The following is a 15,139-nucleotide window of genomic DNA, read 5'->3' as shown; positions in this document are numbered from 1 at the left end:
GAAGGGAAGGAAAGGAGAAAGAGAGAGAAACATCAAGGTATGGTTGCCTCTCACATGTGCCCCCTTCTAGGGACCTGGCCTGAAACCCAGGCATGTGCCCTGACTAGGAATCGAACCAGCAACCCTTCGATTTGCAGGCCAGCACTCAATCCACTGAACCACACCAGCCAGGGCTAAATAAATTAAATTTAAAAAATTGAAGACAATGACTTTATTAGAAACTAAAGAGTTTATTTGTATTTTTTAAATCCTGGGTAAATGGTGGAACACACAGAAATACTTAGAAATAAAACAGAAATTTTTATAGTACCAATTATTCTTTCAATTATTTGTTACCATTAATATTTATAAAATTTCATTGCCCTGGCTGGTGTGGCTCAGTGGATTGAGCATTGGCCAGAGAACCAAAGGGTCACAGGTTCGATCCCCAATCAGGGTACATGCCTGGGTTCTGAGCCAAGTCAGGTCGCCCACTAGGGGGCATGCAAGAGCCAACAACACATTGATGTTTCCCTTCCTCTCCCTCTTTCTCCTTCCCCTCCCCCTCTCTAAAAGTAAATACTTTAAAAAATTTATAAAATTTCATAATATGCTTTAAATATATATCTAACACTAAGAATTTTCAAAGGAAATGTAAGAGAGAAAACAGAATCTAAAACTTTATTTAAAATTTTTAAAGATTTTATTTATTTATTTTTAGAGAAATGGAGAAAGAGGAGAGAAACATCAATGTGTGTTTGACCCTCTCACACCCCGAACTGGGGACCTGGTCTGCAACCCAGGCATGTGCCCTGATTGGGAATTCAACTAGTGACCCTTTGGTTTACAGGCCGGCTCTCAATCTACTGATCCACCCTGAACGGGGCTGTTCAATTTTTTTATCATTAAATTCTACAACATCCAATGGGGTATAAAGCATATCCATAGCTTGGTTGTAACAACTGTCAAAGATTAGTAAGAAAAGACTCCACATTCCATCCTTATAAAAATAAAATCTCTAAAAATATTTGTATGAATAAAACTCATTTTAAAAATTCTCATTTTTCACATGTCTGCTAAATGCAAGACACTGGTCCTGCGGTTTGTGGAGACAAAATAGTCCTTGTCTTCCAGGAACTTACAATGTAATCGGAAGATGGAAATAAATACAAATATTACACAACATGATAAGGGAACTGACAAAAATGAAAAATAACAAAATTCTGGAAGATAGAACAAAAAGCTTTAACTGGGAAGGTGGAATGCCACTTTAACAGCGATACTTGAGTAGAATCATAAAAAAGAGAGAAGTAGGATTTCCAAGGGCAGAAAGTGAAAGTGAAGTGTAAAGGTCATGGTTGCGAAAATACAAGGTAACTGGGAGGGGGTGAGTGGAAAGAGGTATCCGGGTCTGGTTTATACAGCAAGAAAGTAGCAAGACAACAAGGAATGCTTTTTCTTAGAAACTGTCTTTGGTAAATTACATAGATCATTACCACAACACATCCTTGAAAAATGCCATTTCGTTACGATGATGAGGTGCTGTAATTTAACACATGAGAAGAGAAATTTAACTCTGGTTTACAATTTATATATATATTAAAATATATAATTGGTGAAATCGGTTTCATTATATATTGCTTCATTTAAAGACAATAAACCTATAAAGTGATGATTTACTGTATTTAGTTTATTCTCCTAGGACAGTGGCTCTCAATTGGGGCAATTTTGTCCCCCAGAATATATGTGGCAATGTCTTGAGACACTTTTGATTATTACGTCTTGAGGTACTGGCATCCAATGGATAGAGGCCAAAGATGCTGTTCAATGGCCGACAATGCACAGCAAAGCCCAAAGAACAAAGAACTGTCTCACCGAAAATGCTGATAGTGCTAAAGCTGAGGAACACTGCCCTAGGACATAAGGGAATGAGAGCAGAGAGAGAGTGGAAAATGTGGAAGGAAGCTGGCAAACTTCTGAAAACTAGACATGCACATACTTCTTCTCCTAGCCTACCTCTGCCTTGATTAAAAGACAAAATGAAAGAAACACCAAGAGCTATCAGGGTAGAAGCAAAATAGGCCCTTAATCTGGCTTCTTTCCAAATTCCCCAGGCTTTTCTGGATTTGCTTTTCACCAACTGTGCCAATGACTAGTCTTGACTGTGCAAAATGAAGTCCTTTCCCAGTCTACATGGAAAATTAATGGAATTTTATCATAAAGTTACCAAATTCCCACCTTTTATGAGTTCTCTTTGTACACTTCAGACTGTCTTTGCTTTGCATTAAAGATGGCTTCAAGAATAAAAAAATCATCTTATCTTTCAATAACCATATTAGAAGTTACTTTTTAAGTTATTCGCTCACACTTGTTATAAGTAAAAAGTTGCAATACTTGCAAATATAACTCCTTTGAGTAACTATATGTTTAGAGTTCTTTATGTAAACAGTTTAAAGTTCATGTCATTAAAATCTTGTCAGTAAAATGTCAATGAGGTAGGAAGTTTTAAAGTTTTTAATTCTATGCAGTCAAGTACAATTTTTACTCATTAATAAATTAGCTTCAGAATCTAACATTACCTGAACAAATAATTTATCACTATACACCATTTAAAAAGGAGCATGAGATTTATTCTAAGTAAAATATTTATTTTATTTTAAAAATATTTTATTTTTATTCTATTTTATTCTTCAATGGGAAACCTTGAAGAATTTTAATGTACATTTAGTTTATTTGAAAAAAATCTAATTGAAGTATAACAAGTAAGTGCACTAATCTCAACTATAAGATAGATAAACCACACACACATACATACATAGACACACACGCACGCACACATACCCGTAACCACCACCCAGGTCAAGATGTAGAACATTCTCAGCATTACGGGTTTCTTTATATTCATATAATTTTAGAAGTTGAATATGAAAATCATTTTTAAATTTGATGCCAAATAAACCTTCACAGCACATCTTTCTAATAACCAGACCCCAGTAACTAGGCTCCACGAGGGCAAGGGCCTTTTCTTTCCATGTTCTCTACTGAATGAATCCGTCAGCACCTAGAACTTAGTATTTCCCAGGCACTTACTAAAAGCAGTTGTTGGCTATTTTTTTCTTTTACTGGCTCTAGAGAGAGAGGAAGGAAGTGAGAAAGAGGGAGAGAATTATACATGTGAAAGAGAAACACTGATTGGTTCCCTCCTGCACACACCCCAAATGGGGACTAAACCCACAACTCAGGGACGTGCCCTGACTGGGAATTGAACCTGCAATCTTTCAGTGTGCAGGACAAAGCCCAACCAACCAAGCCACACTGGTCAGGGCTAAAGTTGTTAGATAATGAGCAAAGTTAACTAATTTAACAGTAACTTATTTCCCAGGAACAAATATAATATTAATTTAACATCATTTTTAGGAAAGAATTTAATTAAAGAATAACTTCAATGATTCTGTTTCTAAATACTAACCAAAGGCATAGAGTATAAATGAGTCAATGAGAAAATTACTCAACATGGACTCTGAATGTATTCTGAACGCCCATCATTAATCTCCAACCCAGAATTTTCTGGATATACCAGGAGTGCTTCATTTAACATTTGCTACCTCTCTTTGACACGAACCAGAGAAATACTGTTTCATTTTCCTCCCTCCTTTTTATTAGTTCTAATTCCCTTTAATTCAAACTTCCCGGAATTTTCTATTCTAGCTAAGGTCTTTACCTGAATATCCAGCAGAATTGAAAACGAAAACAAAAACAAAATGAAACACTTCTTCCAGTCTGAGCCTCCAGATTATTTACGACTGCCTGACACTGTTTTGCCAAAACAAAAGGGCTGGGGTGAAGAGTAGGTTGACACTTAGCCTTGCAGCTGTAGTAGAAAAAACAAGACAGAAAAAAAAAAAAAAAAAACCCAAACCCCACCCATAATGACAACTAGTTTCTAGAAAACAAAAGAAACAGCTGGGGTATTTGCTTTTCTTTGGAAGGACCTGAAAATTACACCCAACCCATGTCTGCAAAAACAATGTATTTCGTCAAATAGACCAAAACACTCCTGAATAAGGATACATAAGCAAAGAGTCTTTAGGTCTAGTGTCATGGAAATGGTGAAAACTAAGAACAAATGTTTTAAATTAGCTAAAAACACACAGTCAACTTAAGTCAGAATCATTTCATTTCCAGTAAACACCATTATAGCTCAAAATGAATTGCTTTCTGGCAATTTCCTTTCTCACCCTAATTACATGTACTGTGTTCATTCAATAAATTAACACAGTAGTAGTGGCATCACAGTGACATTTCCTAAGCCTTTTGGCAATATGAAAGCAAGAAGGTGGGGAACTAATGTTGACTGAGCATAGCTGTTATGCATGAGGCACCGGGTATAGGTGATCTCATTGAATTTTCTCAAAATTCCTAAAACAATCTCAGTTCTCAAATAAAATGAACAGCTGAGCTCAACTTTTTAAATAGTTTGTCCTATGCCAAATACTAAAATCAAAAGGCAAGAGTAAAGCAATGTCAGCATGTTGGAGGAATGCTATAGATGCTTTGTTATTAAATTTCAGGAACCTATAGGACCTATGGCCTTTTCAGATTTAAAGAGAATTAAAACCTAACTATTACTATTTGGGGGCATTAATTATGTGCCAGATGCTGTATCAATGGTTTTGCATTTAATCTCCATAGTTTTTAAATGGAGAGAGACATCATGATTATACAGATCAAAGTCTTAATCGGACTTGAGAGTTCAGCCAAGATGGAGGTGTAGGTAAAAACCCTTCACTGCTTTGCACAACCAAAAGGATAACAACCAATCTAAAATCAATAAACAACCAGAAGCACCAGAAAATCAAACTGCATGGAACTCTGACAACCAAGGAATTAAAGTAAAAATCAATCAGAACAACCAGACCGGTAAGGTGGAGGGCTTTCAGGAAGGGCTGACTTACATCGACACAGACTCAGTTGATACAGAGGATGCTACATTGGGAGAAACTCCGTTTCACACAAGAGTCTGAGGGATGCGGGTGGAGGGGAATGAAGGGGGGGAATAGAACAACTGTAATGGTATAATCAATAAAATATATTTTAAAAAAAGAGTCTGAGGGCAAGTGCGCTGGGGACAAGCAGGACAGCTGCACCACTGTTCCCTCTCTGGCCCCTCCCCCACAGGGGCACTACAGTGCAGCAAAGAGGGTTGCCTTGCCTGGGTGAAGGACACCTAAGGCCCCACCCCCTTACAACTTACCAGGAGCACGGAGACAAAGAAATGTGTTCCAAATGAAGGAACAGAGCATACCCTCAGAAAAAAAAACTAAACGATGAGGACATAGCCAACCTATCTGATGGACAGTTTAAAGCCCTGGTGATCAAAATGCTCACAGATCTGATTGACCTTGGTTGAAAAATGAAAAATCAAATGAAAGATACCCAAGACGAAATAAAGTAAAATATTCAGGAGCCAACAGTGACAGGAAGGAAACCAGGACTCAAGGCAACAATTGGAACAAAAGGAATAAACAAACATCCAGTGGGAACAGAATGAAGAAACAAAAATTTGAAAAAGGTAGATAGTCTTACAAACCTCTGGGACAACCTGAAATGTTCCAATATACAAATTATAGGGGTACCAGAAGGAGAAGACAACAGCAAGAAAGTGAAAACTTCTTTGAACAAATAATAAAGGAGAACTTCTCCAATCTGGCAAAGGAAATAGACTTCCAGGAAGTCCAGGAAGCCCAGAGTCCCAAAGAAGTAGGACCCAAAGAGGAACACACTAAGGCACATCATCATTAAGGTACCCAAGATTAAACACAAAGAGAAAATCCTGGAGGAAACAAGGGGAAAGGAAACCGATACTTATGAAGGAGTTCCCATTAGACTATCAGCTGATTTCTCAAAAGAAACCTTACAGACAAGAAGGGGCTGGAAAGAAGTATTTAAAGTCATGAAAGGCAAGGACCTACATCCAAGATTGCTATATCCAGCAAAGCTTTCATTTAGAATGGAAGGGCAGATAAATTGCTTCACCACCACCAAGTCCTTATTACATGAAATGTTAAAGGGACTTATCTAAGAAAAAGAAGATAAAAAATAGGAACAGAAAATTGACAACAAACTCATGTCTATCAACAAATGAACCTAGAAGAAAACAAAAACAAAAACTAAGCAAACAACCAGAACAGGAACAGAATCAGAGAAATGGACTTCACATGGAGGGATTTCAGTGGGGAGTGGGAAGGAAGGAATGTGGGGGGGGGGGGGAAGTACAGGGAAGAAGAAAAGAAGCATAATTAGTAGGCATAAAATAGACGGGGAGAGATAAAAATGGTACAGGAAACGGAGGACTCAAAGAACTTGTATGTACCAGCCACGGTCATGAACTAAAGGAGGGGGGGTGCTGGAGGGTTGGGAGGGCAGGAAGGAGGGGGGATAAAGGGAGAAAAAAATTGGAAAAACTGTAATAGCATAATGAATAAAAAATACTTTTAAAGAAGTCAGGTGACTTGAAAAGGGTCTATAATCACAAAATAAGAAAATGGCACAATCATATCACTACCCGGGTCTGTCTGATTTGAAAACACTGCTATTTCTTTTTGCCGGGGGGGGGGGGGGGATTATTCCTTTTCTTTTAAGAAAAGAAATAATGATCCATCTACCCTACCATGTCTTTTAAGACATAACCAATAACAAAAAATAGTACAAATGTGAACACTAATGTAATTTTGACATTGGAAATCCATGCACAAATAATCACTGTAAAACAGGCAGGCCTTTTGGCCTATTCTCTCACTTCTGATGTGCTCATTTGTAATATGACTCTCTGGTACTAGCCTCCCAGGAGAGATCTGATCAGTCAGTTTCTGCCTGGCTCAATCACACCTCTCTCTACCTGCTGCTTAGATCTGTCTGCTTTCTTGGTTCTCTTGATTGCCAGTCCCACTAGTGCTTTGGCTTTGATCAGTATAAAAACTACTCCCTTCAGCTTTAAACTCCTAGAAGGCAGAGATCCTGTTTGTTGCTAAGTCTGTCTTGTAAACCAACATGAAAATATAGGAATCTAATAATACAAGTAGATTAAAATTTTACATCCTTGTTTAACTATATCCATATTTATAATGGAAAGTATGTGCTATTCTTTTTTAAATAATTTTTTAAAGATTCTTTTTATTTATTTTCAGAGAAAGGGAGGAAGAAAGAGAGGGAGAGAAACATCAGTGTGTGGTTGCCTCACCCCCAACTGGGGACCTGGCCTGCAACTCAGGCATGTACCCCAACTGGGAATCAAACTGGTGACCCTCTGGTTTGCAGGCCAGTGCCCAATCCACTGAGCCACCCAGCCAGGGCCCATGTGCTATTCTTAAAACAAACACACCCAAGCTAAACAAAAAATCCTATTTTAAAGCTCTCAAGCTTTCCAGAAGATATTCATATTCACTAATTCAGTAAGATCCTGCAACAGTATAAACAGAAGTTTCCAATTTCTCCAAACATTAGAAATTCTATTTCTGTATCAGTTAATCTAGGGATTTTTCAACTTCAGCATAACTGACATTTTGGTCCTGATAATTTTCTAAAAATTTATTGATTTTAGAGAGAGAGGAAGGAGGAAAAGAAGAGGAAGAAAAGGGGGGGAGAGAGAGAGAGAGAGAAAGAACCATCGCTCTGATACTCCACACATCCCTGCATTCATTAGTTGTTTCCTATACATGCCCTGACTGGAGATCCACAAGCCTGGTGTTTCTGGATGACGTCCCAAACAAGGACACAGTCAGCTGGGGCTGGGACAGGTAATTCTTTGTTTTGGGGGACTCTCCTGTGCATTGTAGGAGCATCCCTGCCTTCCTGCTCTCTACCCACTAGACATCAGTAATGCTCATTCCCCCTCCTCCCACTTGTCCATAAGGGTCAAAATAACCCCAATGGAGAACTGCTGGTTTAATTTAACCTTATGCATTAAAATTGGACACTAAGTTTATAGAGTTTGCCAATAAAATAGCCCAAAGTCTTAAGGAAAAATAAGGAAGAAGGAAACCCTACCATTTGGGACAGCATGGATAGATCTTAAGGACATCATGCTAAGTCAGGCAGAGTGAGAATTTCAAAGACTTCTAGAAGAACCTGGCCTTTTGCACAACCACAGAAAGAGCTCTACAAATTAAATACAAGTATCTCCTCTTTTCTCAAGTTTGCTTAATGCCATTTCACTTTTATGAAAGACCAACATTAGTACCTGTTTTCAGTAACTGAAAGATATCAGAAGAGGATTTTCCCCTTCATGAAAAAAGGTGAAAAGTGAAAACAGCATTTGGTGGTTGTTTTGCTGCAAGATGTTAAAGAGGCAGAACAGACTGGCACCAAGCTCCCGCTACACTCAGCACTGTAGTATCAAGCTACCACAGCTTTGAACTGTGTCTCTGCTGTATCTACATTTATTTCATGCATTTGTTAGCAAAATGTGTTCTCAAAGCCTCAGAGAACTCCTAAGGGTGTTATTCTTAGTGTAAAGCTGGACATAATTTAGCATTCCAATTGCAGTGAATGAAAAAAGACACTGTGCATACACTGAATTTCAGGTCTGGAATGTTTGAAATTTTTTCTACAGAAATTAATGGTAAATGATTCTTTATTTTACACTATTCAGATATGAAAGGTTTCACAGGAACACTCTACTTTTAGATAGTGGGGAAACCTGTATTTAACAATCTGAACTACTAGTGGGAGTGGGTTGGGCGCAACTAACACTACTAGTGCTGATCTGCTCCTTCCTTTGCAGCTCTAACAACTGTAAGTCATTTCATCAATGAATTATCACTATCAATTATTTGCAGTATCAAGCATCACATTTTTAGCAGTTAAAAGCAGGTAAAACGTGCCCTTTAACAAACTTTTATTGAATGTAAAGCACTTAGGGATAGAAAGATGAGTAAGACAGCATCAATCTCAATGTAACCTAACTATTGGGAGTGTTTCAAATCTTCCACCCAAAAAATAGGAAGCTAAATTTGAGGCTTAAGCTAACAACAACAACAAAAGAAACTCTACCTACTCCACCCTCAGGATGTGTCACGAAAATTGGACTGAATTCAAAGAGTGACCACTTCTGGTCGCATTCAAGTTTTAAGCAAAACTTGGCTATAAATAATCTGTTGGTTTCAGAGATACGCAACTACCTTATGATCTAGAAATCCCACTTCTCAGTGTACACCCAGAAGAAAAGGAAGCCATGATCTCGAATAAGTATCTGAACCCCCATGTTCATCGTGGCATTAGTTACAAGAGCCAAGACATGGAAACAAGCTACGTGTACACTGATGGATAAAACTCATCAACAGTAGAATATTACTCAGCCATTAACAATAAGGAAATCCGCCCACTTGGGATGACACAGATGGATCCTATGGACATCACGTCAAGTGAAACAAATCAGGCAGAGAAAGACAAATATTGTATAATCTCGCTTATACAGGGAATCTACAAAAAGCTAATGCACAGAAACAGGGAAGACTGGTGGTTACCAGAGGGAGGGCAGCAGGTGGGGGAACACATGAAGGTAGTGAGAGGTACACACTTTCAGTTATAAGATCAGCAAGCTCTGGCAATGCCTGTAACGTACAGAAAGGTGACGATAGTAACAAAAGAAAGCGAAAACATAAAATAGATGGAATCTACATTTGGCATCACCACTAGTAGGTTACAAATACATTTTAAAATATCTAAAATATGATTAAAATAAAATTACAGTTCGGGTAGCCCTCCTTCCCCTAATTGAAAAGTACGGTTGCCCTCTGGGCTTATCTCACTTTTAGAGGTCTCTCTACAGGCCCTCCAAACTCAGAGATCTGTTCATTACTTTTCTGTCTTGTTAGTGTGTCTTTAGGAAGACAGAGTTGGGAAAGACTCACTCAACCAGCAATGATTCCATTTTAAGAGTCTCAGCAGAACACCAGGGTCCCAATGCATATCCTTGTGCCAAATTTTTATGTGAAAAACATTTCTTTGACCATTTTAAAAATGTCCAGAACACAGGAACTCTATCTCATTAGATAAATTTTGATAGAAATCAGTCCTATTATCTCCCCCAGGAAAACTTTACTTTCTGGATTTTCTATCTTGGTTACCAGTGTCACCAGCCATCCAGCCATCCAGGCTTCCTGTCTCTCACCCTTTGCTCTTCTCCTGTATTTAACAGGGTACCAAGTTTTACCAACAGTACTTTCCCCATCCCCTTCAACTATATCATCACCTTCCAACTGCTTCGGTTCAGGTCTTTACTATACGGGCTTTCTAGCTAATCTCCCAACTTTATCTCACACTTAGTTGACGTATTTTAGTTTTCCAAAATACAGGTCTGATCGTGCCACTCTGCTGCACAAGGACCTGAGTCACATCGCTACTCTCAGAAGAATGAAGTGCGAGCCTTTCATTGGGAGGACGGAGACAGTGTGATGCGGCAAAAGGAGGGTACAGGTTCTGACCTAAAACAGACCCGAGTTTGAATTTTGACTTTTAGCAACTAATTCAAATGTCTCTGGAATTCAGTCCTACTTTGCTTATTTAACAGAGACTGTATCCTCTGCAAACTGTCAACTCACTGTGGTCCTTCCCTTGGATGAGGAGCATTAATAACTCCTGAGGGCGTAACAGAAATGCAGACCCATCCCAGACCTACTGGTTCAAAATCTGCATTTTAGTAGAATCACAAAATAATTGGCACGGAGATTAAAGTTTAAGATGCACCACAAATTACTGTGAGTATCATATGTTACCAATCGTAACTTCCTATTTCCCTCTTCTATTTCTTTGCTTATCCTGATTCTTTTGTTAGGAATGTATTCTTCACTCCCAAATTAGTGAAATCATGCTCAATTTTTAAGTATCAAGCTAAAGGCTACTTTCTGTATGAAACCTTCTACACCTTATCAACCCAAGAAGAGCACTTTTAACCTTAACTTCCCTATTTTTCATGTTTTATATATTGGTGAATAGGTTTCCCTCACTAGACTAGAAACTTTTTGAAGGAAGGGGCAATGTCTGGTTAATCATTCTATTATCTAAAATTTAACTAATGTCCTATCTTTAGAAGGTTCAGATAAACGTATTCAATGACTGAAAACAAATCTGGGAAAGCTGGTATGCCTGTGAGAGTCCTGGGAATGAACCTGGAGCTGTACACACGTAGGTAAAAGCAGCAGATATCTTGTGAGCATGTGTTCAAGACAAGAGAAAGGTGTATCTGACATGTTTTTTCTATTTTTCCGATGAATTAGGGATCCGTGAAACCTCTCTATAAAACTCCAGAATCTGAGCTGATTCACTTAAGATTTTTTTCCAGTGAAGACTTAGAGCAGGTCACCCCTTGGAACTCCCTTCTCCTTTATCTGTCTCTTGCAGTGACAACCAAATTCAGGTTAAATGACTCAGAATGTCACAGCTGGAAATACACTAGAAATCATCTCAATCATTTGACAGATCTGGAAGCTGTGATGCAGGGAAGTGAAATCACTTGTCCTAAGCTAAATCAGCGTGGCCCTGTAGGTTCCGTGTGCGGCAGAGCAAAGTGTTGCAATTTCAATTCCTAGTCAGGGCACGGGCCTGGATTGTAGGCCAGGTCCCCAGTTGGGGGTGCACAACAGGCAACCGATAGATGTTTCTGTCCCTCTTTCTACATCCCTTCCCCTCTATCTAAAAAAATGTTTTTTAAGTTAGTTGTAAAAAACAAAAGTTAAACAGTACATAAATAATAGAGTTGACCTAGTTCTAAGCTCCATAGTCTTTTGCACTGAAACAAGTTAGCATTCTAGTGCGTCAAAAGGAATGTGTAAAATACTTACATTATATGTATGTTACACATTTTTTGCCAAACACATCCCCATGTCACTAGAAAATCGGTTCAAATTTGGTTCACCATGATATTCATTTTATTCTGTACCCATAACCAATGGTTCTATTTTAATGTGTATAAAGTTTACCCTGAATTAGCTTATTTGAGCTATGTTGTTTATATCCTTGGTATCACTCTAATTTTTCATGAATTGTGATTTAATCTAGTTTCCCCAGAGTTTAACCCATCTGACCTACTCCTTACATCTCTATTAATGATGAAGTAACATTAATTCTAAAATAATCCTGTAAAAATCAATATACCTCTGTATAAATAAAAGGAGTAAATTATTTAAAACTGAGTAACACCAAAACACTGGTTATGAGTTTCTATGAGCCCAAATTAAAAGGAAATATTTAAATTAAAATCTTCCCTTTAAGTAAAAAGTATAACCTAGTTGCAAAAATATGCTACCAACCTCTGTAACATTTAATGAAAGGGAAATTAATAGCAAAAATACTTAAGAGAGCAGATGGTTTTACAGATCTGCGAAAGGAGACACTGGACTACAAATGGACTACACTGAAACAGCACAGTCCAGTGAAACACAGGAGGCACAGGCCATCTCCACAAAGCACATACCATTTTGTTGCACTGTTAATTACTTCTACAGCAGAAGATAAGGAAAAACAATAGAAGGTATAAGAAATTGAAAAAAAAACCTAAGATGAGGAGCCGGGATCCAAATATATTAACCTCACTGATATGATTTTTATGACAAAGTATTATTATGAATGATAAGATGGCAATACATTATCAATAACTGAATCTAAAAATCAAAATAAACAAACAAGCAGAACAGAAACAGACTCATAGACACAGAGAACATTTTAAAGGTTTCCAGATGGCAGGGGCAATGGGGAAGGTATGAAAAAGGTGAATGGGTTTAGAAGTACAAATAGGTAGTTACAGAATAGTCATGGGGATATAAAGTACGGCACAGGGAATATAGTCAATAATATTCTAATAACTATGTACAGTATCAGATGGGTATGAGATTTATGGGGATGATCACTTAGTAAGTTATATGTGTAATCACTGGTGTGTACACCTGAAACTAACACAAGGTCTGGCACAAATAATGCCCCTTTTTATTACAGAATATCTTTTTACAAAATCATAAGCATGTAATTCTGTAATATGACAATATACTCAAGCACACTGTAAGACATTTTAGATGAAATGTTCAAATTAAAACTATAAATTATTACGCCCATATTATTACCCTACCAACCACTCAAGCAGGCGTTACTTCTGCCAGACCCTGTATAATACTGCATGTCAACTGTAATTGAAAAATAAAAAATAATTAAAAAATAAAGTATACTAATTTCTTTGAAACATATGCTTGGTCCATTAAAAATAAAATGTAACCATTTCACACTACCCATATACTTATAGTTTTATAATAAAGTAGAGAACATACCAACAATCATCAAATTGAGATTATTAAAGGAACTTATCTAAGGTTCCTTAAAACACAGTATGCCATAGGGCAGAGGGTGGGTGGATGGGAAACAAAATCACCCTCAATATTCAAAATTTCATGTATTCTGTCACATACTCAAACTCAATTACTTGTTTTTTAAGACAGAAAAAATATGATTCACTCACGTGAAATGGCAGTATAGATGAAATCAGGATCTAAAAGGAAGGAAAAGTAAAAAAAGAGAGAGAGAGAAAGAAAGGAGGGCAGAACACAGGGCACCTAAGAAGCCCAGGGGATGGACCTGGAACTGAGGTGCCACGTGTCCAGGCTTTTGGAAAGCCACCTCGATACCCTGTGCTGCCTTCTGTTTCCTCTGAAATCAAATGAGAGTTCCTAAATTCTCTTGAGTTCAGGCTGATTTTTCTGCTCTTAAGATGACAATTAAATAAGCAGTATTTTAAAGCTGGGAGACAGGCTCCAGTTGTTAAGACTATGAAACTTCAGATTTTATAAACTCAAAGTCTACCAGGACTCTTCTAACAAGGCTCAGAATTGGGGTCCTCATATAAACAAGTAATTCATCCATATGTGCTAACTTACTGTTGCATGTATGATTCATTAAAAACCTTAGAACATTAGAAAAGCTACTGACATAAACAGCATGCACAGTACCTTCTGATAAACAATGGAGCACACGAGATCCTTGACAGCAGATAAAGAGAGTTCCTGAGCTTCGATGGTAACACTCTCTCGTGTAAGGCCAATCTGCAGCAGAAACGAAACTGTATGCACTGAACCTCTGGAGTTGGTGAGCGAAGGTGCACTGAAGCTTCCATTAGAGAGTCGGGCAGAGAGTCCTGTCTTAGGACTTGAACATGAAGAAGGAGTTGGAAGCACAGCAGGTAGAGTTGCAGGTAATACAGACTTCTGGGCTGATGGAGGGGAATTGTTTGCAGACATCTGCCTTTCTTTAATCTTTTAAAATAGCTGTCACTTCTTTTTCTTTTTCAATGGTTATGAAGAGGCTTTAAAATCTTAGCAGGAAAAGAATGACTGTACTTTCAGATTTAATTGAAAACTTATTTCCTCTTTTAAGCTACTCATGCTGATGACTGCAAGTTGTACAACTGTGAAATGAATTCACAAAAGGTCCTACTTCCTTTATTATCAGTCCCATCAAAAAAGAGCTTTGGCTTTAGGACCACAACCACAGATTTGGAAAGGATTTAACATCATTGAATTATCCTCATCAGAAAAGAGTTGACACTGCTTACTTTCTAATCTTCATTTACTTCCTCAAGTTTTATTCTTGTCTCTCTCTTTTAATTTCAGAAAATACATACTGAATAAGAGTTGTTTTTCTGTCAGGATGAAATCCTCCTGGTTTTAAAAAAAATAAGTGTTTAGGGTTGATCTATTCAGTACTTATCCTTTGGTTCACTGATTTGATGGGATACTTTCTCATATATCCACACCTTAAATCAACTTCTCAAATGTCCTCATTTTCATTTTTAAGGGGGGTAAATATTTCCATTATGAAGTACAAAGATTTTTAAAATAGTACAGGCATATTTCATTTGATGAATGGGTCCATCAAGAAAAGTTGATTGTTTCTGAGATGTAGTCAGCCTGAAAGAAAATTTTAAAAAACTTTTAATATTTTATACTCATTTGACATTATTTTAAAAATGCAAGAATTCCTATAATTTTTCAAATAATAAATAATCTTTGGTTATGTGTTTATAATTTACCAATATATCCTAATCGGTAGGATACAATTTTTTTTGGTCTAGTTATCAGGGCCTTTTTTTTTTAACTGTACATGTAACTTCAGGGAGAGC

At 37.5% G+C, this 15,139-nt stretch overlaps 1 protein-coding gene across 3 annotated transcripts in view; it reads right to left on the bottom strand.

Annotated features, from left to right (window-relative positions):
- Positions 1-14,778, bottom strand: part of PRKD3 (protein kinase D3) — a 58,336-nt gene extending 43,558 nt beyond the window's left edge. For all 3 annotated transcript variants that reach the window (XM_037066549.1, XM_037066548.1, XM_037066547.1), the window contains exon 1: positions 13,971-14,778. In XM_037066549.1, the coding sequence (XP_036922444.1) occupies positions 13,971-14,258 (288 nt within the window). In that variant the 5' untranslated portion in view covers positions 14,259-14,778. The remainder of the gene's footprint in view (positions 1-13,970) is intronic.
- Positions 14,779-15,139: the final 361 nt, after the last annotated feature.

This window comes from Sturnira hondurensis, unplaced genomic scaffold (genome assembly GCF_014824575.4).
Source record: "Sturnira hondurensis isolate 20B ecotype Veracruz unplaced genomic scaffold, ASM1482457v3 Scaffold0016663, whole genome shotgun sequence".
Classification (NCBI taxonomy): domain Eukaryota; kingdom Metazoa; phylum Chordata; class Mammalia; order Chiroptera; family Phyllostomidae; genus Sturnira; species Sturnira hondurensis.
The sequence above is the reverse complement of the archived record's forward strand: the minus strand, read 5'-3'. Positions and strand labels throughout refer to the sequence as shown.